Source organism: Hippocampus comes, unplaced genomic scaffold, assembly GCF_001891065.2.
Source record: "Hippocampus comes isolate QL1 unplaced genomic scaffold, H_comes_QL1_v1.1 scaffold64, whole genome shotgun sequence".
Classification (NCBI taxonomy): domain Eukaryota; kingdom Metazoa; phylum Chordata; class Actinopteri; order Syngnathiformes; family Syngnathidae; genus Hippocampus; species Hippocampus comes.
This window is the reverse complement of record NW_017842053.1, coordinates 847492-868967: the sequence shown is the minus strand read 5'-3', so window position 1 is coordinate 868967 and position 21476 is coordinate 847492. Positions and strand designations below refer to the sequence as shown.

At 43.8% G+C, this 21476-nt stretch overlaps 1 protein-coding gene and 1 long non-coding RNA gene across 3 annotated transcripts in view; one reads left to right on the top strand and one right to left on the bottom strand.

Moving 5' to 3' along the window:
- The window catches only part of pax2a (paired box 2a), a 36269-nt gene that overhangs the window by 9799 nt on the left and 4994 nt on the right, over positions 1-21476 (bottom strand). For both annotated transcript variants that reach the window (XM_019859849.1, XM_019859850.1), the window contains exons 4-8: positions 19427-19512; positions 16880-16999; positions 16208-16252; positions 3940-4115; positions 873-993 (exon numbers count right to left, since the gene is read on the bottom strand). In XM_019859849.1, coding sequence (XP_019715408.1) covers positions 873-993; positions 3940-4115; positions 16208-16252; positions 16880-16999; positions 19427-19512 — 548 coding nt within the window. The remainder of the gene's footprint in view (positions 1-872; positions 994-3939; positions 4116-16207; positions 16253-16879; positions 17000-19426; positions 19513-21476) is intronic.
- Positions 1-21476, top strand: part of LOC109509919 (uncharacterized) — a 96960-nt gene that overhangs the window by 72123 nt on the left and 3361 nt on the right. The window contains exons 2-3 of the long non-coding RNA XR_002167019.1: positions 13615-13726; positions 19410-19515. This is a non-coding gene — a long non-coding RNA (uncharacterized LOC109509919). The remainder of the gene's footprint in view (positions 1-13614; positions 13727-19409; positions 19516-21476) is intronic.

Sequence of the window (21476 nt, the reverse complement as noted above, 5' to 3'; positions counted from 1 at the left end):
CCTATGGCCTTGGAGGGGAAAAAAAGTTTGGACACCCGTGCCACGGGTCTTTGGAAGCAATTCTCCTTTTTGCGGTTCTTTCCCTGCGTTTAATCTTTATTAGGGTCTCACTGTCTTCCACCTCCCCCTCACAATGAGACCGGGCAGCCAGCCCACTGCCTTATACTGCAGCCGCTGTCAATCAACAGGCTATCATAGCCCTTTGATGACAAGAGGGGTGTCGCAGTGAGAACAGCAGCTGTCTCTGATGTGAAGTGCTCTCCCGCAATCTGTTAGCGGCCCGATCCAGCTCTAACACCGGCAGCATGTTAAAGGACCCCCCCTCCACCCCCCCCCCCATATCTGAGCAGCTCAGATCATATCGACGTTGAATGTATTCCGAAAAGGAAAAAAAAAATAAAATACTCATCTTGTCGTAACAATTTACCATCCCCGGGAAGCGCCATAAGGAAGACGCAGTCGCTCGGGAGGTTGCTGCGCGTCGGAGTGAAAGGTTGGGAATAGTCAATCGTGGCCTAGAGTCGCGTTTATCTCCGAAGCTTTAAACTTTAATCTCGAATGTGGGAGGATATAGCTAATTATCGCTGTTATCATGCTGCGTTATTGGAAGCCATAAACACTATTTTTAGTCATCAGCTGTTACTACCTTGATAGTGCACACTAAAGGCCCCCTTTAATGGGAAATGGAATGAGTTGGAACGTCAGTGGGAAAACAACAAAAAGCGCTTTCGGAAAATTGTATGGGCTGACGATCAAAGGGGGAATCAAAAAAGGAAGGGATGGAGGGAGGGGGGGGGCTGCTATAAACGGATGTATCGGGTTCATGTTGTTGGTTTACCGCGCGTGGCGACAGCGTGCCGGTCAGACTGTACCTGTCACAACCGAGTAGCTCTGGGAGACGCTGGAGGCGAGGTCGGAGCTGCCGCTGCTGGAGAGGCTGGGCTTCACGTCTTCCAGGCCGGTGCTCAGGGACGGAAGTGAATACTCGTTGGCCTGCATGAAAACACAGAAAATCCAATTAACGGGTCAGCTTAGATTTTTAAACTGAAGGCGCCATCCTACCGAATCGGTGCTAAAGGCACAATGAACTGTAAAATAGATATATTTGGTAAGCACATTCATCTTGTTGTTCATTTAATCACCCTTGAACACGGGAGGAGGGGTCGGGGGGGATTGCGTTTATTTTGTGGCCTCGCTTCCTAAAATCCACAAAATGTAGCTTACGTTTCTGACAAGTATCACAAAAGCAGGACAAGGAATCGCTAATCATGCGACGGGCAAATGAAGGCGAACAGGGGAGATGACACAGAAGGAATGCTAACAGGCTAAGCTATTCCCAAATGTGGAGAAACACCCGGAATCAGATGTTTTGAAACGCACCCACAACTCAGGCTGGAACCCGATTACAATCGAGAGTAATCAACTATGAACGGCAAATTAGCCATGAGCAGCAGTTAATAAGAGTTCGCGGAGAAAATAATACGACGGCTACGCAGCAAGTACGCACGTCCAAAACCTGGAAATGAAATATTTACACGACCACATCTGTCAGCCAGGAGAGGCCGATAAATAGGTCACGTGGCAAATAGCCCCCATGTTTGTTGAATTTAAGAACAAAAAATAAAATTAAGCACGGAATGAACACTTCAATCCCCTTTTAAAATTCTCGACAACAAATAAATTCAGGAAAAAAAAAACATTTGATGACTATTTTAAGGCCTCCACTGATCTTTTCACAATTGGTCCATTTTTGCTATTTAAATTAAGTTTTTAAGTGGCACCATTTTAACCCTTTTAGGGACAGCAGTTACTACAGCGGACCGCTTATCATTTTATCAGGTTACAGGCTGCACATGGGCGGGTTAAGCATCCTGGTAATTTTGACGCGGGAACTTGGAGAATCTAAAAAAAAAAAAGAATAAATAAATAAAAATCCGGAAACTATCCCCGTGATTTTCAAAATTCTTACTGCGTTGTAATGTCCATTGCAACCAAACGCTACATTTTGAAACAGTCACTTTGGCGAAATCTTGGCACATTGTTCCTATACGGTCAAAAGCAGATGGTACATCAAATATTGATTTCAGCAATGTTATTAATCTTTCTTGGCACTCTTTTTCCACCTGGGCTGAGTTTTGAAATCTGTCCAGAAAATGTTTTCATTCTTTTGTTTTTCTTTCAAATCAGTGTAGCTTTGCTAAAGGGACTAGCTAACCCATTCCGAATGACTTGCATCGTCATTTCTACACTTCTGCCTATATGGCGGAATATATAAACAACCGTTCCCTTGAAGCGACTCGGTTCATTCTATGATCGAAATGATCATTTATTTCACCGAGCCCAAAAGTGAAACCTGTTCTAACCTTCCCTATTTCCTCTGATCCCTTATTGTGATTCCTTCCGGATCGTTCCTGTTGACAACACTCTTGCCTGCGTCTGCCGCGCTTTTTGCCCAAACCCCAAGATGTACGCGATGCATGCATTTGGCCTTGTCTGAAGGAGAAGGAAAAGGAAGGCAGGCAGTGGAGGCAGAGCGGGATGAGAGCGGGATTGGAAGAAGAGTGAAAGGACGGGGTGTCAGCTGGCGCTTTGTGCTCGCTCCACTGCAGTCATCCCTGTGACCAGTCAAGGGAGGAGACATTCACGGCTTTGTTGCAGGAGAGACATGTGGTTGTGTGGTTTTTAAAGGAGACGACCCAAAAAAAAAAAAATCTTCTGTTGTGCAATCCTGCTAAGACACCTAAAAGTGGGTTGACAACACATTTTTTAAAACATCGTGAATTCACGTGCTACGTAGGTATGCCTTTGCCTTAAAAAAAAAAAAAAAAAAAAAATCCCATTGATCTTCTTTGCTGCGATGACACTTCCTGGCCGGCCTCTTCTTCAAGGGGATAAGTGTGTATGCACAGCGCTTGTATCAGAGGGGGCATCTGTTTGTCTCAATGGGACGGGGGTCCCCCCCCCACCCAGGGGCGAGCCGCTGACCCCGGCCTTGTCCGCCTCTATCCCAGATAAACTCTAATTGTCTGCTTACAACTGTTCCCTGGCACTAGGCTGGATGTTCCTCTCTATTCCGCCGGGCCTCCTCAGCACAAGAGCCATTTTGTCATGCAGATGAGGTGTGGGCGGGGCCGGGCAGGACTGGGTTGGGTGGAGGGCGAGTGGCGAAGCGCAGTGGGGCCTGAATGACCCGACCACATGGCTGCCAGAAGTGTGGGAGGGATGAGGCCTATTGAGCCCCGGCCTCTTCAAAATGGCTTTTTAATGCTCTGACGCAGACACCAGACAAGCCCCTTAATCGAAAGTGTACCCCACCTTTTCATCAGTTGACCAAAAGGGAGGGGGTGTTGCCAACAGCGGAAGAAAAAAAAAAAAAAAAAAAAGAGGAGGCGCACACAAACGGTGCAAAGCAAGCTGATTAATATTGCCTTAAATTAAAACTGATTTTTTTTTCCAAACCCATTCCCGATGCCATTTTTAGCCCCCCCCCACCTCGTTCCCTCCCTCTTCCACCATCCTCCTGCCTTTTTAATACCTTCTCTTGTGCTCTTTGTGATTGCAAGTCATTTCCAATTCGTTTTGGTATTGATCTTGCCGTAGAAATCACTTTGGTAATTAGCTGCATTAGGGACTGTATGGCGGTTCTGCGAGGCTGTCCCTCTGATTTATCGCCGCTGTAATTCCCAGCGATCGCGCAGAGATGAAAATGAACTCAATTAAGGGCAGCGCTCAGGCAGGCCTGGGCACCCGCGTCGAGTTTGCACGGCAAAATTAATAGTCTCTTGTTGTTTAACTCCGGGATTAATGTAAATAAAGATTAGCCACTATAATAGGCTGTAGTTTTTTCTTTTTCAGTGCCGCAGCAAACGGAAGATCTTATTCGGCCCGCGGTGAAAAAGCTGCGGGAGCGTGTTCGGAAATATGCCCCAAAAAGCTCACCTGTTCGGGTTTGATGTGTTCGGAAGTGGGGAAGACATCCGGGTAGGAGGGGCGTTCGAAAACGCGGTCCAGGGCCTCCAACTGCTGCTGGGTGAACGCGTCGGCTCGCAGGTGCTTCCTTAAACTCTCCACGCTGCCCTGAGAATCGTTGCCCGGGCCCGAGCCATCAGAGCCGCCTAAAAATAGAAGCGCAGGGACAAAGTTTTGCGTCAAAGTTCTCCGACATGTATCGGCATTGTTTGCCTAATAGCTTCGTTGCCAAAGTCATTTTGGAACATTTTAAAACAGGACAAATTCAACAAACGTGAAGAGTCCCGGCGCTCACGAATTGGAACATTTTTCAGTTTGTGGTGCGGCGTGGCGCCAAGCGAAATGCTCAACTCTGGTTGCCGCCGCGCGTCGCTGCGGTGCCAAATCAATGAGCGGGTTTGTCTGTGCCGCTCTACTAAGTGCAGTGTGAAAAGCCGACGCCATCTCCATTTGGTGTCAGAACGGCGCTCCAAAGCACATCCGGGCGATGGCCGTGAAACCACTTAGTGCTGGAGTGTTGTAATGGAATATATTGTTGTAAAAAAGGAGATGATCAGTTGATCATGATCTCAAAAAAACATACTCAACTCAGTCTCTGCTTAGTATTTTTTTACATGTGATGGATTTATTATGTACGGCTTCCAATTATTAGTGTAGGTTTATGATAGAAAGCTTACATGTACGTTGAACATGAACATTCATTCATTCATTCATTATCCTCACGAGGGTCGCGGCGGGTGCTGGAGCCGATCTCAGCTGTCTTCGGGCAGTAGGCGGGGGACACCCTGAACCGGTTGCCAGCCAATCGCAGGGCACACAGAAACGAACAACCATCCACACTCGCACTCACACCGAGGGACAATTTGGAGTGTTCAATCAGCCTGCTGTGCATGTTTTTAGAATGTGGGAGGAAACCGGAGTACCCGGAGAAAACCCACGCAGGCACGGGGAGAACATGCAAACTCCATACAGGAAGGCCGGAGCTGGAATTGAACCTCTGCACTGTGAAGTCGACGTGCTAACCACTCGACTACCGGGCCACCCTTGACCATGAACGTGTTTAAAAAATATATATATATTTTTTGAATCGGACATCTACACCAACCGAAACCCCTTTTTGCTTCCATTCTTCTGCACCTTTTTCTACAAGATTATGGAATGGGTTTCATTGGGATATTCAATCCATTCGTGACGTTTCTGGAGGACACTGGAAGTCAGTCCCCATTTATTCTGGAGGTGTTTCAAAAGGTTAAGGCCAAGTTCTTCCGAAGAAAACTTGGAAGCCATTGCCCAAAAATCCAACAGAGCAATATGTCCGGGACCAAGCCAGGCTACTGAGACTTTGGCCTCCACAGTGTATATTCCCAGATACCGAGGGGACAAAAGCTGAGCCTTTGACGGTACCACCTCAGTGACAAGCAGCTGAACCCCCAGCCGGAAGATTTTTTTTTTTTTTGCAGAGGATTTCAGCCTACCATATCCCAGGAGGCTTTGTGAGATAAGCACCAGGCAAACGTGGTTTTGAGCAAAACAGGTTGAGAGAGTGATGGCACGAGGAGCAGTAGCAGTAAATTGCCATTGGGAACAACCTGCATGTCTGCCTTTTTTTTTTTTTATCTACCTCGACTCCGCCTCGCACACTCGGGCAGCTCTCGCGTCCTCCACCTCTCCTCGGTGGCCGCCATCAGCACGGTCATCATGTGATAGGTCTATGGTAATTGATGGATTACCTTCAGCGCAAATATATACTTGCAAGGGAGAGTGCCTGTTTCGCGAGAGGAAGTGGGTGGAGGGGGACTGTGAGGGCCCGTCAGGGTCATCATTCAGGATTACCTCTCACACACACACACCGGATATACTCTCATACACACACCTGATATCCTTTTCCACATCATACTGAGATATCCTCATATAATATACTGAGATGTGCTCAGAATATATTGAAATATGCATTTTAGTAGTGTGCCTGACAATCAGTTCAGTAGTGTTTGAAGGTTTGAAAAAAACCCAAAAAAACAGGACTGTGTGCGAGAGCATCTCGGTTGTATTTGTGTGGGCATACGAGAGAGCGCTTAAGTAGCACATTTGCAAATTCAAAATATGCGATGTGAAGGAGAACATTCCGGTGAATGGAAAAAAAAAATCGGTAATTGGTGTGAGAGCTTTTCAGCGATGTGCGAGAATGTTTCAGTAATATGTATGAGCTTTTCCGTAGTATTTGAGTGTTTCAGTTTTGTGTGTGTTTGTTTCAACAATTTGTATGAAAGCAGTTAATTAGTGTGTGAGTATTTCAGTCGTGTGTGTGTGAGCATTCGAGTTGTGCGTCCGACAGCATTTATTTCGTGTGAGAGCTTTTCAGTGAAGTGTGAGAATGTGTCAGTCATGTGTATGAGCTTTTCAGTAGTGTATGAGTATTTCTCACTTGTGTGTTTGTGTACGTGTGTGTGTGTGTGTGTGTGTGTGTGTGTGTGTGTGTGTGTGTGTGTGTGTGTGTGTTTCAATAGTGTGTATGAGAGCAGTTCATTAGTGTGTGAGTATTTCAGTAGTGAGTGTGAGCATTTGAGTTGTGCATCCGACAGCATTTAATTTGTGAGTGTGAGCATTTCAGTAGTCCTTTTAGTCGCTGAGTAGTGTGAGAGTGCTTCAACAATCATGCGAGTGAGAAAAATAATGAGTTGGTTGAGAGCATTTCAGTCGTGAGTATGTGAGTTTCAGCAGTGTGCATGAGTTTTTTTAGTTATGTGTGGGTGTTTCGGTAGTATTATTATTTATTTTCTTTGTGAGAGAATTTCAACATTATGTATGAGAGCATTTCAGTTATTTGTACAAGCGGTAACCCTGAATTATGTCTCTGCCGGTCTCTGGCAAGAAAGTGTGCCCGGCGATTCCGTCCGCAGCCTCTCCTTCCGCCAGCAGCAAATGGAGAGGCATTATTTAACGCGACTATTTCCTGGTGAACGCATTAGCCTTCCCTTGTTGTCTCTGTGTGGCTGCCTGCCACCACCGCCAGCGCATATTGCCTGTCTTCCCGAAACCAGAATGGAGTGAGGTCCGAAAGACGACGGGGGCGCCGAGGGCAAGCGTATGCATTTCCTCACACAGTCACCCTCTATATAAACAAATGAGCCCTCTCCTTTTCCCAATCTCTGACCCCATCCACAACGTCCGCCGCACACTCATCACATCTGGACAACCCAGAAAAAAAAACAAATAAATAAAAAAATCTGTAGGCAAACCATCCAGCCGGCATTCCCGCTGCCTTTCCTCCCTCCCTCTGTCTCTCTTCCTCCGGCTACAGCGGATGAGGGCTTAGCTCCCGTACAAATCTGTCATTCTAAATTTGCAGCAGATTATGTTCTCTCCTGGGCGAGCCGGCGCTGATATATGATATGCAAGTCCACTATTGATTGCCTGCTCTGCCGGCGGAGGAGGGAGGCGAAATGAACTTGGAATGAACAGCATGCCTCAACTCATTGTGCGTATAATACTCTACTTAATCCCACATTTTTCTGTGCTATGGAATTCAATTGATCAATCATGTTCCACTGATGGTACCATTTCAGGGGCGTTATTGCCATTCTGCTCGGTTGCTTGACCTTTTTTCAATGGCTGAGGCCAGGGGATGAACCTGGCTCGCACCAAGAAATAGATCCACGGGGGGGAATGGAATCGAGAGCGGCAATTGGGTGTGTGTGCGTGTGAGTGTGTGTGTGTGTGTGTGTGTGTGTGTGTGTGTGTGTGTACGTGTAGACGGAATAGAGGGCGTGATGGCTGTGTTTTTACGGGGAAAAATACCGTGTATTGACTTGTGTTTTGTGGTGCACATGGGAGAGAGAATTTTTATTTTTTTATTTTTTCTTAGCCCCACCAAACGGTTATGTTTTTTTGTTTGTTTGTTTGTTTGTTTGCAGTATTGTACACACACATAAAAAGACAATTTTAGCTAAGCTACATGGAAATTTGGTTTCGCTGAGGGAATTCTGATAACCATTCTGAAATTGATTCGGTATGTCTGAATAAATAGAAATGTGACACACCTTAGAGAAGAGTGGCATTGTCGAATGATGCATCAAAATCATGAACAATGAAGTTATAGTTTCCGATGCTGAAACTCCTCACCGCTAAAAAAGTGTTTGCTTCATCCTCTAACATCTTATGCCGACACCTCACCACGAAAATATATCTGCTTCAAGCCTTCTGTGGCTGGAATATATCTCACCGGGTTGTCATGGGGACTTTCTATGCTATAACGAAAGGTGCTAGCCGCCAGCTAGCTCGCAAGCTAACAGGCTTTGGGTTATCCTCTCAGCTGGCGAATGGCCGGTGAGCTCGTTCGTGGCGTTACCTCCTCTCTCAGGAATTTCATTCAGAGCCCCAAGTAGCTCTGCGAATTGTGACCGACAGGTAGGATGTAAGACTGAATTTTCGGGATGTAGACATAGCTAGCTAGTTAACTGCGCAGTTTGTTTCATCTAGTGGTGGAGGGGTAACTAATGTCCCGCACAAAATTTCAGCATATTCAGGCCCGCACAAATAATGACAAACACAGAAATAGTGAAAAACAGTTAAAGGCTATTAGCTCTATTATTTTTGACCGGCCTAAGCCTAGCATGATCTAAATCTGTGCAGAGGCAGGTTAGACTGTGTGCTGGTAATTTTGCAAATGGCCACGAGCGATATTTCTACACATGTCTTCATTTTTTAGGGTCTTTCAGTGCCGTTGACATCCTCTACTGCTGATTACGAAAAATGGAATCAGTTAGAAACTAACGAAAAAGAGTGTTAGCCAAATATTATCATTATCTTCCCATAATGTAATTAAAACTGCTGTCTGTGTTTGAATCCAAAATGGAGTCATAAATTGCCTCATATCAGCAAGTCTCGGGAAAAAAAAATACAGCCAAACAGAATCAATAGCAAGTGTTAGCGCATGCTTGCCCTGCCCAGCAGACACTTTGCTTACCAAAGCAAACCTTTTTTAAGAGAAATTTGTACCATCTTTCATCGGTTACGCCAATTATGCACGAGAAGTCATTGCAAATTTGTAGCATGACCAAAAAAAAAAAACATGACAGACTCAGCCTTTCAGCGGAATTAACAGTAAATCATGCATTTTCAGAATTCCCCATTAGGGGCTGATGTTTGACATATATCATATAAGATCGCTGCAATAAATCAAATTCATCCCTTTGACAGTCAGCGTGTCAAGTGGAGTGTGAAGCCCAACTGTCAGTGTGTGTGTGTGTGTGTGTGTGTGTGTGTGTGTGTGTGTGTGTGTGTGTGTGTGTGTGTGTGTGTGTGTGTGTGTGTCTCTCATTGACTGGTCTGTTTCATTTTCTCTGTGGTTTTTGCAATCCCTCTGGGCGTCTCAGCAGGTATCCCCGCTATCACTCCCACAGCACCAAGCTGACTGTGTTTCTCCGTCTTAACACCGCCGCGTGAGGAGATAAGCCCAGATAAAAACAAGCCGTGTCAAAACAGCCACTTTCACACGGCGTCCCTAAAGCAACGCGCGTTAATAACCCGCTTTGATCAACCCTGCGGAGCAGATGGATGCTTTCAGTGTTTCAAACTCCCACTGACAAACGCTAGCTCGTCCTTGCAGATGCTATAAAGCGCCTCATCGCGGTGAAAGCAATTAGCCGGGCGCAAAAATGTATCGGGAGAGATTTGTTTGGAAATTCTTTTCGGAAATATATTTGTCATTTTCATGGGTTTTGGAGATTCATAAACATATGCGTAATTTGCACGTATTTGTTGATGTGTCGGCACACAAGTCTGAGATCTTCACACGTGTGGAAAGGCCATGCCACCTCCGTCCACTAGGAGGCAGTGTTGCTGTCTCCACTGAATAGGAATGAGCCAGCTCCCGTTTTTTTTTTTCATTTAAAAATTGGAAAGTGAAAAACGGAAAACGAGTAGTTCCCCGATATTCTCTTATGTTTTTATTTAAAGCAAGTCCGGAAACAAAATATGACTGTAATTAGTTTCCCTTGAGCTTGTTTCGGATTGAAGCCGGAAGATGTTCTTCCGCGACTAGCTCTTATTGGAATTCTTTTGGCAATGATACCAACTGGGGGGGGGGGGGGAATCTTTTCTTCGCAAATTTGTTTTAACAAATAAGGTAAAGGAAGTTCCATAAAATTCTTCCCAAATATGATGCTGCAAAGCATTATTTGACAAAGTTCAAAAGGGACATTTCTGGACAACTCTGCAAGGACTTCGCTTTAAAATGGGGAAATGCTTATTTTTGTTGTTTTAGAAGGTGAATTGAAAAGTTATTTTTTATTTGTTACACATTCTAGTTCAATTCGATCTCCACAAATGCAAATACCATTACCAAAAAGCAAACTTCAGACACTTGTATCATGATAGTCTTACGTAAAATTGATCAGTAGATCACTGAACAAAAAGTCTGTAAAAAACAGTCACTATTTGTACTACTGAAAAACCTTTTGAACGTGCCTGACCAATTTATATACCACTGAGATATTATTATTTGTTCAACGAATTTTTTTGTAAGCTAGCACTCCCCCCCCCCCTAAAAAAAGTGCAAAAAATAGCAGCTGAAGAACATTTTCGGGCATCAAAGTAAAGCAAGCTCCAAAGAAACAAATTTTCTTTCCCGACTTATGTTAAAATAAACACATAAAAGAAGACGAGAAAAAGGCTCATTTTCCATTTTTCAAATTCCAATTTTGAAACGCAAAACGGGAACTGGCTAACCGAAGTGCCCACTCCGAGCGCACTCCAATGCTATCAAACGTCACTGTTTTGCTTTGTCCCCGCAGGGGAGGTAAATGTCCTGCAGTGGCACGGTGGCGCTCTCATGTCCTTCTTTCATCTCCACGTTTTCTCTGATAAGATAACCGAGGGGGAATCCAGGCGGGAGCTTGTTTGAAAGGCAAATGAATTCCTACACACCGCCTCGCTGTAAATCATCGGCCTTCCTTACACGGGCCACTTTTCCTCATCCGTCGGCCGCTGATAGCTGGCATCATGAGAAATAGTGGATCATTTGTTGATTTTTTTTTCTTTCCTTTTTTTTCCCCCTAATGCATTTAAAGAAGAAATAGGAGGGGAGCACAAACAAAGTGGTATACCCAGAGGGTGAACACTGCTTCCCTGTAAGCTAGCTATATTTATGAAACCTCTGATGCGGAAATGAGAGCGGTGGATACGGTGGGGGAGGGGGGGAGAAAAGAAAGAGAGAGAGAGAGAGAGAGAGAGAGACTGCCTGAGCTGTTAAGATCCTGTTATGTTACATCGTGTTTATTAATTCGATTTAGCACCATCAGACAGTTTACTTATTGTCAGCAGGCATCAAGATGCTGCTTGATGCTTACACTCACGTCTTGTACCAGCCCCCGCCCCCCCTCCACACACACTCCTTTTTTTTCTATTTAATTTCAACTCTGGATGTTAATCTCGATAGAAGTCGACTAATACACACAACGTCACGTGATGAAAACTAGAAAGGCTGTTCATTAGATGACTGCTTCAAATCCTAAACTTGAATTTAAAGACCGTGTAAAGGTGGGCTAAAGGATTTAGAAAAATAATCTTGACGCATTTTTTTCCCCCTTAATATAGCAAGCTTTTTTTTTTTTTTTGAACAAAGGTCCTCTTGTAGTTTTTAACAGCGGCATCAATAAGTTCATCTCTATTGCTAGAAACAATGTCAGATTTATTATACATAAATGTTTTGGTGTTAGGCAAATGAATCATGAATATCATGTGAAAAGACCTTGCGGTCTTTTAATTGTACACGACGACAACTTCAAACAATTCTACCAAACAAGTGTGCCATAAACTTAAGTCAGTTTAAGACAGTAATGCAAACAACCATCATATGTGGTTTTATCACTGCCATTTTTCATAAAGCAATAATATGTAAACGTGACTTCTTAAACACTGTACTTAGACACCATATAAACAAATTAAAAAAAAATAAACAGAGTGGAAGATAATGTCTGAAAGTGGGGAGAAAAGACGCACTACTGTTTGTTGTGCTATAACGCTAAGCCATTTTTCACCATCTCAAGTTTTTTTTTTTTTTTTTTTTGGGCGACCAGTGATGCGCTTCGGCATACAAAGTAAGAGCTCAGGCGCCTTCTTTTGACTCAGTGGTTATCCGATTAATTATTATTACTTGGCCCATTATTACAACTTGAGCGTGTGGTTAGCTAGCTAGCTATCCATTCACCCTGAAAATGCCTCCACCCTACATGTCACAATTTACAAAACAGCTTGGTACAATTAACGGTGTCGGAGGAGCCTGCCGCCCATTCACAAGCTGATGGGAACCCTAGGTGTCTGTTAGCACGTGAGCTAGCTGGTGGCTAGTCCCCATTATTACAACTTGGGCGCGTGGTTAGCTAGCTAGCGAAGACTACACCCTGAAAATGCCTATGTCTATAAGCAGAATTTTTTTTTTCGCAGCTCAACATGCATACCACCGCCAAAACTCCCTATTTCAGCAGTTCTGTCAAACCTCTTTGTCCCTCAAGTCGACTTCTGGTCAATCTTTTCAATTTTCAATACTCAACAAATAATAAAACTCAACTCTGGCGCGTCTCTGAAAATTTGGCAGGGTTGGTCACCACACTTCACTCTGTGTTGTGTCAAACATTTATTTTTACCTTACTGGTCCTTTAGATAGGAAATTCAAAATGTCCATCCAGACAGTTATCGAGTGCACCCCTGTCCTGCTTTTATACGACTTCTCATTTGCTCAGCTCTCCGGAACCAGCCTGCCGTTTAGCATTTTAGTTTTTTTTTTTTTTTTTTTTTTGGTGGAAACATAATTATTCCCCTTGCCTTATTCTCCCTCCTCAAGCTGAGTAATGCGTCGCTCCATTAATTCTCAGCGTCGCTGCCCATAATTGACTTTTCCCTGACATGATTCCTTCTCCATCCAGCGAAGTGCCTCTCCGTATATGAATTAATTTATTTGTTTGTTTATCTGTGTGTGTGTTTGTATCGTAAAGGGTGCCACCGTTTGCCGCTGTGTCACGACGAGCCATGTTGCCGAATGCAAATGGTGAACACGCACAAGACCCGAAAAAATAAGACGAGGCTGATAAGAAGAAGTGGGAGGGGTGTGGGGAGTCTTTTGTGTCCTCTTCTAACGCCGTGGCCTCTTCTTGTCTCCATGTTACGCTCTGTGGACCCTCTTATACCTGCGCTTTTTTTTTTTTTTCCTTCTCTTCCTTCCGCCACCCCCGTCCTCCCATCATGGCGCTCATGATGCTATTTATTTCTCTTTTGCCGTGGGTGCATTTATTTTCCAAAGCGCGCTGCTATCGACTCATTGCCACGGCACGGCTTGACTAGCCAACCAGCGGCGGCTCAGGTTAAAAGCCGCATGTTAACTGATTTAAACTCGGCCAGCGGGTCACGTGTGTTAAAATGCTACATATGCCGTACAATCATCCCACACGGCCAAATATCGCATGCGGACAAATCAAAACACGGACCCCTGTAATCAGTTTGCCTTGGCTCCTGCATACAGTCTCTCGTTCTTTTATGTCACGACTTAACAGCCCCGCCAGGCCGTATTTTCATTTTCTCATCAGCTTCCTCTGCAGCCGTGCTACAATCACAAGTTATGACCTTTGTTCTTGCTCTGATTTATCACCGTAGCTCCCGACTGGCCCGTCCTCCCGAGAGCTCCTCCACTGGACTCCATTCAGGATGTGCTGAGCCAAAGCTGAGGTCACATCAACCCGCCCTGGCCCGACTACTGTAGTAGAAGGTAAATCTACATGAAGCTGTCTCCCATTTTAATTCGCTCCTGGCTTTATTATTATTATTTTTTTTTTTTTATTGTACCACCCCAAGACATAATCGCACAAAAACTTGTCACTTTCTTGATCCGTAATTTGGAAAAGCTACGTAGTTAAAATCCCACTGTACATCCCACGATGCATTGAGCCCATCCCAAAAAAAAAAGTGTTGTTGTTTTTTGTTTGTTTTTATGGGGTAGTTGTGGAGCAACACATCACAACAATACACGGTTCGAAACAATACGCCATTATTATTGATCATTCATTCATTCCGTCTTGATTATAGAAGATCCATTAGCTGACAGTGCTTGGGTATTTTGTAATTATGCGACAGCAAGCGATGACTGCGTTTGTTGTCATTCACTCATTTCTTTCTTCATAATCGACGACATCGGGATTTTGAGTCGACTATCCAACTCCTCTATATTAAAATTAACAATAATTCACACAGTACTTACTGCCTAATCACCATCCAGTGATTTTGACTTTTTACTGAACTATAAAGGTCCACTGTATAAAAATGGAGTCATTCACTTATTCTCGTTATAAAATCACGACATATAATGCCACTCTGATAATCACGATACAAGGATTTTTAGTGGATTTTTTTTTTAATGCAGTCCCTTTTTCATGGACTCTTTATTGAACTAAATAGTCCACAAGGCCTCACGCTGACCTGTTACTTTGTAACCCCAGAAAAGCACCTTTGTGGTAACGAAGTGTCACACGAAATGTGGACGAGACCTCGTAAGTCGCACCTTCTGTCTCTAATTTTTTTTTTTTGTTTGTTTTGTTTTTTGTTTTGTTTTATTTCTTCTTGGGTCTGGGTTTCTTGTCTGTGGTATTGTTAGAGGCACAAGATGGAGCCAAAGATGGCAGTTTTTCTGCGCCCCCCCCCCGATGATATTTATCATTTACAATTGTTATCAAATATAACAAAAAAGTGCTTTTAAGAAAAAGGCAAGCCCCCTTTAACCATTTCAGGGACAGCGGTCACTACAGTGGACAGCGTATCATGTTATCAGGTTACAGGCTGCATGAAAGGGTTCAAATGTATTGTACCCACAAGGTAAATACCAAAATGTACCGAGATGAATGTTTGAAAACCAACAATCCTAAAAAAAACAAACCTTCACTAAAAATGGACTTTACAATAATGTTAAATACAACTGAACTGCATTGAGACAGTGATCCTTTCAGTTACCTCCAGAGGGAGTTTCGGTACCAGTCGTAATAGCTTATATCAGATATTTTTGATGTTTTCTACAAAATAAGAATCCCTACGCAGCGATTCATTTCGACGAGCCCCCCGGAACCGTACCACGACAGGACACGTGTGACTACGGCACAGCCGTTGTCACCTAATCCTCTTGGCATCCACTCCCAAGGCAGGTTTAAATGACTGAGCGCGCGAGTACAACGGGGCTAATTTTCCCTACTTTGCTTTTAATGCATTTGGCAAGGAGCAACATTCCATTTCCTGTAATGAGATACACAAATAAATCTGGCTATGGATAGATTTGGAGTGAAGTGGCGGCGGTGGCGGCGGAGACGCTGGCGGCGGGGGCTAAAGGACACCTTCTTCCCAGCGTTGTCGTAATTGGTATCGCTGCTCGCAGACATGCAAACCAATCTCTGCGCAGATAGGGTTGAGACTCCTTTTTTTTCCTCTCTCTCTCTCACCCCCCCTCCCCTTAAGGCTATTTCTTTTGTCTTTTCGATAGCTTGCACATCCACGATAGAGCGAAGGAAAAGGGAGGGGGGGGGGCTGTTAATTTGTGAATTAATAGCTTCCTTCTCGGCAGAATTGCAAATTCCTTTAAATGTCACAGTGTTCGCCGGCTGAAGAGCATTCGGGGGGAGGGGTCTCATTTCTTTCACACAGATACGTATGCTTGCACAAATGCAAAAAAAAAAAAAAAAATACATCCCCCTTTGACCCCCACGCCCCCTCCCTCCCTCGAAACATGCTCCTGAAGTTCATCTTGGGCGCACATCATCTTTTTCCTCCTTTCAAATGATGACCACTCATTTGTGAACCCTTCGTCGCCACGACAGCCTGACTCCATAATCTTGTCGACCGTCATGTACGCTTTAAGTTAAAAATCTGCGTGCAGCTACCCCCCGACCCCCGCGAGTTGGAATTCTTTTTTTTTAACCCCCCCCCCCCGCCCCCCCAGACAAAAATGTTATCCATGGCATTTTTACAGTAACACAAATCATTTGTGGGCAGTTTCAGTCATCAGCATATTGCATCACTGGTGGAAAATTATTCTCTTTCAATCATATTGACCGGCATGCCATTTCCATTCATTTTAGCTCAGTTACTTCATCCCATGAAGGGCAAAAAAAAAAATAAAAATAAAACCCCAGCAAGGACATCAAGTACTGTTTGACCCTCTTAAAAAAAAAATGAAAGAAAAAAAGGAATATAGGAAGCTCTAACTTACAATGTCCTATTTTCCTTCCGTCCAAGTGGTTGCCAGTCCAGAGAACTAAAGAGACACAAGCATAAAAGGGAATTGGTCTTTTTTTCTTTTTTGATCAAATGTTGACACACACAAACACACATGCTCTGACTCTACCGTCACTCTGTTGCTACACTTGTTCGGGTCTCCGCTGGGGACATGTTAATTCACAGGCATTTAAAAAAAAAAAAAAAAAGCCAATTGTTTGCACATCCAATAATCTATTAGCCCACGGGCGGTGTGTGTCCACAATGAGAAAATCCAGCTCGGACCGGTTTGCCTTCCACTTAATCTTTGAATGTATCCGCACATGTTTTCTTTGCATATCCGGCAAGTCGTACTTTTTTTTTTTTTTTTTTTAAATGCTACGTACGCTGTCGTCTAAAAATAGCGTGATTAATTGCGGATGGTTAATTTGCCCTTGTAGCGTGACAGTTGAGCGCGCTCTAAAATAAGAGTCCGCGATAAAACACAGGGCATTAAAAAAAAAAAAAAAGCTTGTTTCAATCGCAAGGCCCTTTTCTGAGACGCCACTCGGAAACACGCTCGGCCTCGGCGGCTGTCACAAACGCCGTCTTTCCTCAGAAACTACAGACAGACGGGGAGGCGAAACAGGGAATTTTTTATGAGAGAGGGCGTTCTCCGTTTCCTCACCTTCGTCTCGTTTTCTCTTCTCGCCGTTGGAGCGGGGGATTCCCAGGATGCCGTTGATGGAGTAGGATCCTACGGGGTCGTTGGAGGCGCTGGTCACAGGCGGGGAGGCTGTGCTGGGTACTGATGGGGAAAACTTGGGTCAGGCTCACTCCCTTTTCACGATATAGTGGCCCCCGAATTCATCCTACTGGAATAATCGCCAACAACTCAACACATTTTGTTCCCTTGCTCCATTTCAAGTAATCGGATCATTAAATATACCAAGAAGACGATTTCTCAGTCAGCTGCAGTCATTTTTTTTCACAGAGGATAAAGAATAGAGGCCTGTGAGAATTGTCAGATGGTGTCTCTGTGTGTTGGTTCCCCGTTTGTGTTGAGATATTCCTTTGGAGGGGTTCTAATACGCTAACACCGATGCGCTACGTTAGCATGTTCATGGTGTTTTGCATTATATGTTAGCATTAAGCTAAGCAGACTTTCTCAAGGCATAAACGTGATTGTTTTTTTTTTTTTATAAACAATGTTGAATTCTCTTTGTGTGAGGTTTAGTTTCACACAAAAATTCAATGGGGGGGCAACAAACAGCTTGGAGCCTCTATTTTGAAGAATGGTTCACGATACACCAAACTGCTGCTTATTTGGAAGTTTGCTGCTTTCAAATACTGATCGTAGCAAACATTTCTGTCAAAGCAAAAGGTCGACCAAGTGGCGGCTTGTATCTCAGAAAGTTATGTACTACTACATGACTATTTTGTGAACTATGTAGTCGCTGTATGAAAATTCCTAATCACTGTAAAAGGCTTTTAAAAGGATATTTTAGCTAACTATATAGTTCACAACATAAAAATATGACCATGTAGGGATTTTTACATAGTCGATTTTATAGTCACGAATAAGTACTTTTAAAAATAAAATTTTTTTCAAGGTTTCTTTTTTTTTTCTTTTTTCTTTTTTTTTTGAATTTTGGGGAGGCAATCCAACCCCAGTTTTTCCACATTGGTCTTAGCCAGCTAGGAAAGACAAGGCAGCTTTATTTGTATTGCATGTTTTATACACAAGATAAATCAATGTGCTTCACAGAAGCAAAAGTCAGCACCGAAAACCAAGCACAGCAGTTACTCAGAAATTTTGAATTTTATTTTATTGTATTTATTTTTTTGCCAGTGCAATTATAATGGGCATCAGTGATATGTAGATTTTTGTGGGTCGGCCCGGTGCCTGTCCCCTGTGAATACTGGGAGTCGACTATCTACTGGTTCAGGAATAAATGATTCAAAATTTTTCTATTATGAACATAGACTGTCCTAAAAATTCCACAAAAAAATCGCTAAATAATGTAGAAGTATTTTGATATCGCAGACTATATATACAGTTTGTTTATATATATTTTATTTTTTAAATATACTGTAGTGGACTCTATACAGTAGTCCACCAAAATATTCACTTAAAACCCACGATGTGGTAAGAGTTTATGAAAATAAGTTTCTTGGACTAGTAATAGACACCAAACTATCCTGGAAGCCACATATTGATAATGTTAAAAGGAAAATATCCAAAACTATCGGGATACTCCATAAAACTAAGGATGTGTAGCGTGTATTCAGCTGGCGTGGTGGCGCTGTCTGCAAAATTCATCACCGAACGGCCCACTTTGAACATTGTCATGGAAAATTGCTGTGGGATGAAACGATATCCTTCGCGTAAAAGAGATGACAGGCAGATTTATTGGCAGCATCATATATAGCAGCCCCCGGTATAGGAACGCATGTTTATGCAGTACGACTTGGGGGGGCAAGTTTTTCTTATGAATCAGTCGAGAGATGTTAGTGGTGGTCTGGCTCTGTTGTGAAACTTAAAGATTTATGGAAAATAGATTTTTGAATAGCTTGAATGTTAAAAAAAAAGAAGTTTGCTGGTCAAGAGAGGGCGCCTCCCTACCACTGACTGTGGCCCCTTTTCTTGAAGACAATAATCAAATAAAAATATTGATAATAAAATGAAAGTATTTTGAAAAATCTCTTTATCTATTCTTGGATAAGAAGGGTAAAAAGTAGACAGTTAATCATGAGTAAAGTAGGTCATGCATCTCTGTTGTCTGATTTGGTGACATATTTCCAGTGGGGCACAAAGCTTTCCCAATCGATTCTCATCTCAAGTATTTGATGAAATGTAGATTTCTTCCTTTTCTTTGGTATTGGAAATGGTCAATATACATTATTGCTCAAAAAGGGGTAGGACTAGATAAGTTGTATACTTCTTCCTAGTCCTTTGAACATATAACTGTGATGATGTTTGTATTACTTACTTTTACTTTTATTTTCCTTTCATAATTTTTGTTTGCATTTTGTCATGTTATTGTATGTTTTATATATGTTCAACAAACAAACAAACAAACAAACAAACAAACAAACAAACAAACAAACAAACATGTGGTTCATCAAAAAGTCAATAAAATGTAGCGCGAAAACAGTGAATGATTCCCAACACAGCTTGGGTGTGAATATTAACCGTGCTTTTCCGTTCATTCCAGCAAATCCGAACTCTCACCTATGGTGTGTCCCGGCGTGGAGAGCGGCGTGACGGATCCATCGGGGGACGGGTGAAACTGCTGCTGGACTTTGGTGCGGATAATCCTGGTAAAGTGAACCATACACGCGCGCGCGCACACACACACACACACACACACACACACACACACACACACACACACACACACACACACACACACACACAGGATCAATCAATGTCGCCTCCCGAGCGTGGAGATTTCACAGCAGGCCGGGCCACTCCGGGACACTTTAAACACAGCTCATCATGTCCACTTAGGCCCCGTGCATGTGAAAGCACGCCGCGGTCCGAGGGCCCCGCTCGTATCCTCCCCATTCAGGTCCCAAATAGGCAATCCCTGGGTTTTAGGGTCAATCTCCGGGTTTGTGTGTGTGTGTGTGAGAGGCTAAATGGGGCCCTCCCGAGAATGTGCTTTTCAATCTAGCGGGAATTCTGAGCTCTGAGATATGATAAAGTCCATCCCCGCACACACACACACACACACACACACACACCGGGGGGACGATGTGATGTGGCGGGAAAGTCTTCATTGCACATTGGTCTGAATGATCTTGCAAACAAAGCATGAAATCACATCAATTCACCTCAATGATCAGCTTCACTGACTCTACCTGGCCAAGTCTAATAATCTCCCCTCCCCCCCGGCTGCTTCTTTTTCCCTCTCTTCCACCCACATCCATTTCTGTCATATCTACTTGCTGGACCAGGTTTAGCCCCAAAACGCTGCTGAGAAAACACTCGCGGCCCAGCGGCTGTTAAAATTCACAATTGGCGAGGCCCATGTTCTTTTGCCCCGCATTTGACGAGTTACTTTCTCGGGGTTCCTGCGAGTCATGAAGGAAAAAGAAAAATTCTTAAAAGGCGTTGAATCTCAAAACAAGGCCTCAGTTGGCATTAAAAAGACTGTGAAGACATGATGAGTGGGATTTTAGGATTGAAAATAGATGTAGTCCCAAATCTCAAAATAAATTCACACGCTGAAAAAATGATTCGTCTTCAGTACACTGGCGGGTCTCTTTTTGTGGGATCTCTGAAATCCAGAAAAATTTGAATATTTGCTTGACCACCACATTGGAGTGCCACTGCAAAATTGCGGACTGGGAAGATGTTTTTTTTTTTTTTTTTGGTGCCTGACCGCAGTTCAGCGCCAGTTTGAGAAGTTTACCGTGTCCTTTCTCAAAACAGAATCTGTTCTTGAAACGCCGAACTCCCAGAGCAGGCGTTGGCGTAAAAGTCTTTCCGGAGAGCTCCAGTGGAACTCGGCATCAACAAAAACTTGACTGAGCACTCGATTCAGGTTGACGAGCATCATAATACGTTCGCAGCCTCAGAACAACCTGAAGATGACAAAATCTGCTCAAATGACCTTTCCTGTGATGCTAAATTCCAGTGCAGCCTTCTGGATAATCTTTGCATGATTTTCTTTTTTAACCAACACGGATGCATTCCTTTCAGCGCATTAGATGAATTAAAAGTGAAGAATATCGATGCGGTTCTTGCGCTCTTCCATTTGTCTGTATGCCGCCCTTGACGGAAAAAAAAACTACCTCTCGGACTTTCTTGCTTTACCTCTCAATTAATTTCTCGTAACCTCTCCGCCGTCTATTTTGATCTTTCCGAGGTTGTCGCGACAATTGGCCAGGCTTTCGTACGAGCATAATACGAAGATCGCTGTAATGCTTTCAGGCAAACACACACACACACACACGGACGCTGGGATTTGCACAAGCTCTTTTGTCGACGCCGATCGCATTACATTCGCACCGTGACCGCGATAATCTTTTGATTGACATGCGAGCGCGAGATCATTGAATAACAGTCGGCGTCGGGAATCCCGTGCCGAGGCCCCGACAGGTGTGACGAAAGAGAATTACAAGGTGGCGCGGCGTGTGTGCGCGTGTGTGCTCGAGGCTCGGGCAGCGAGGGGTTAACGTCCTCAGGGATGGGGGGGGAAAAAATGTACACTGGTTTCATGTGTCTCATGTGTCCCCCCCCCCTCCTCTTCCCCCCACCTCACACCGTCCTCAAC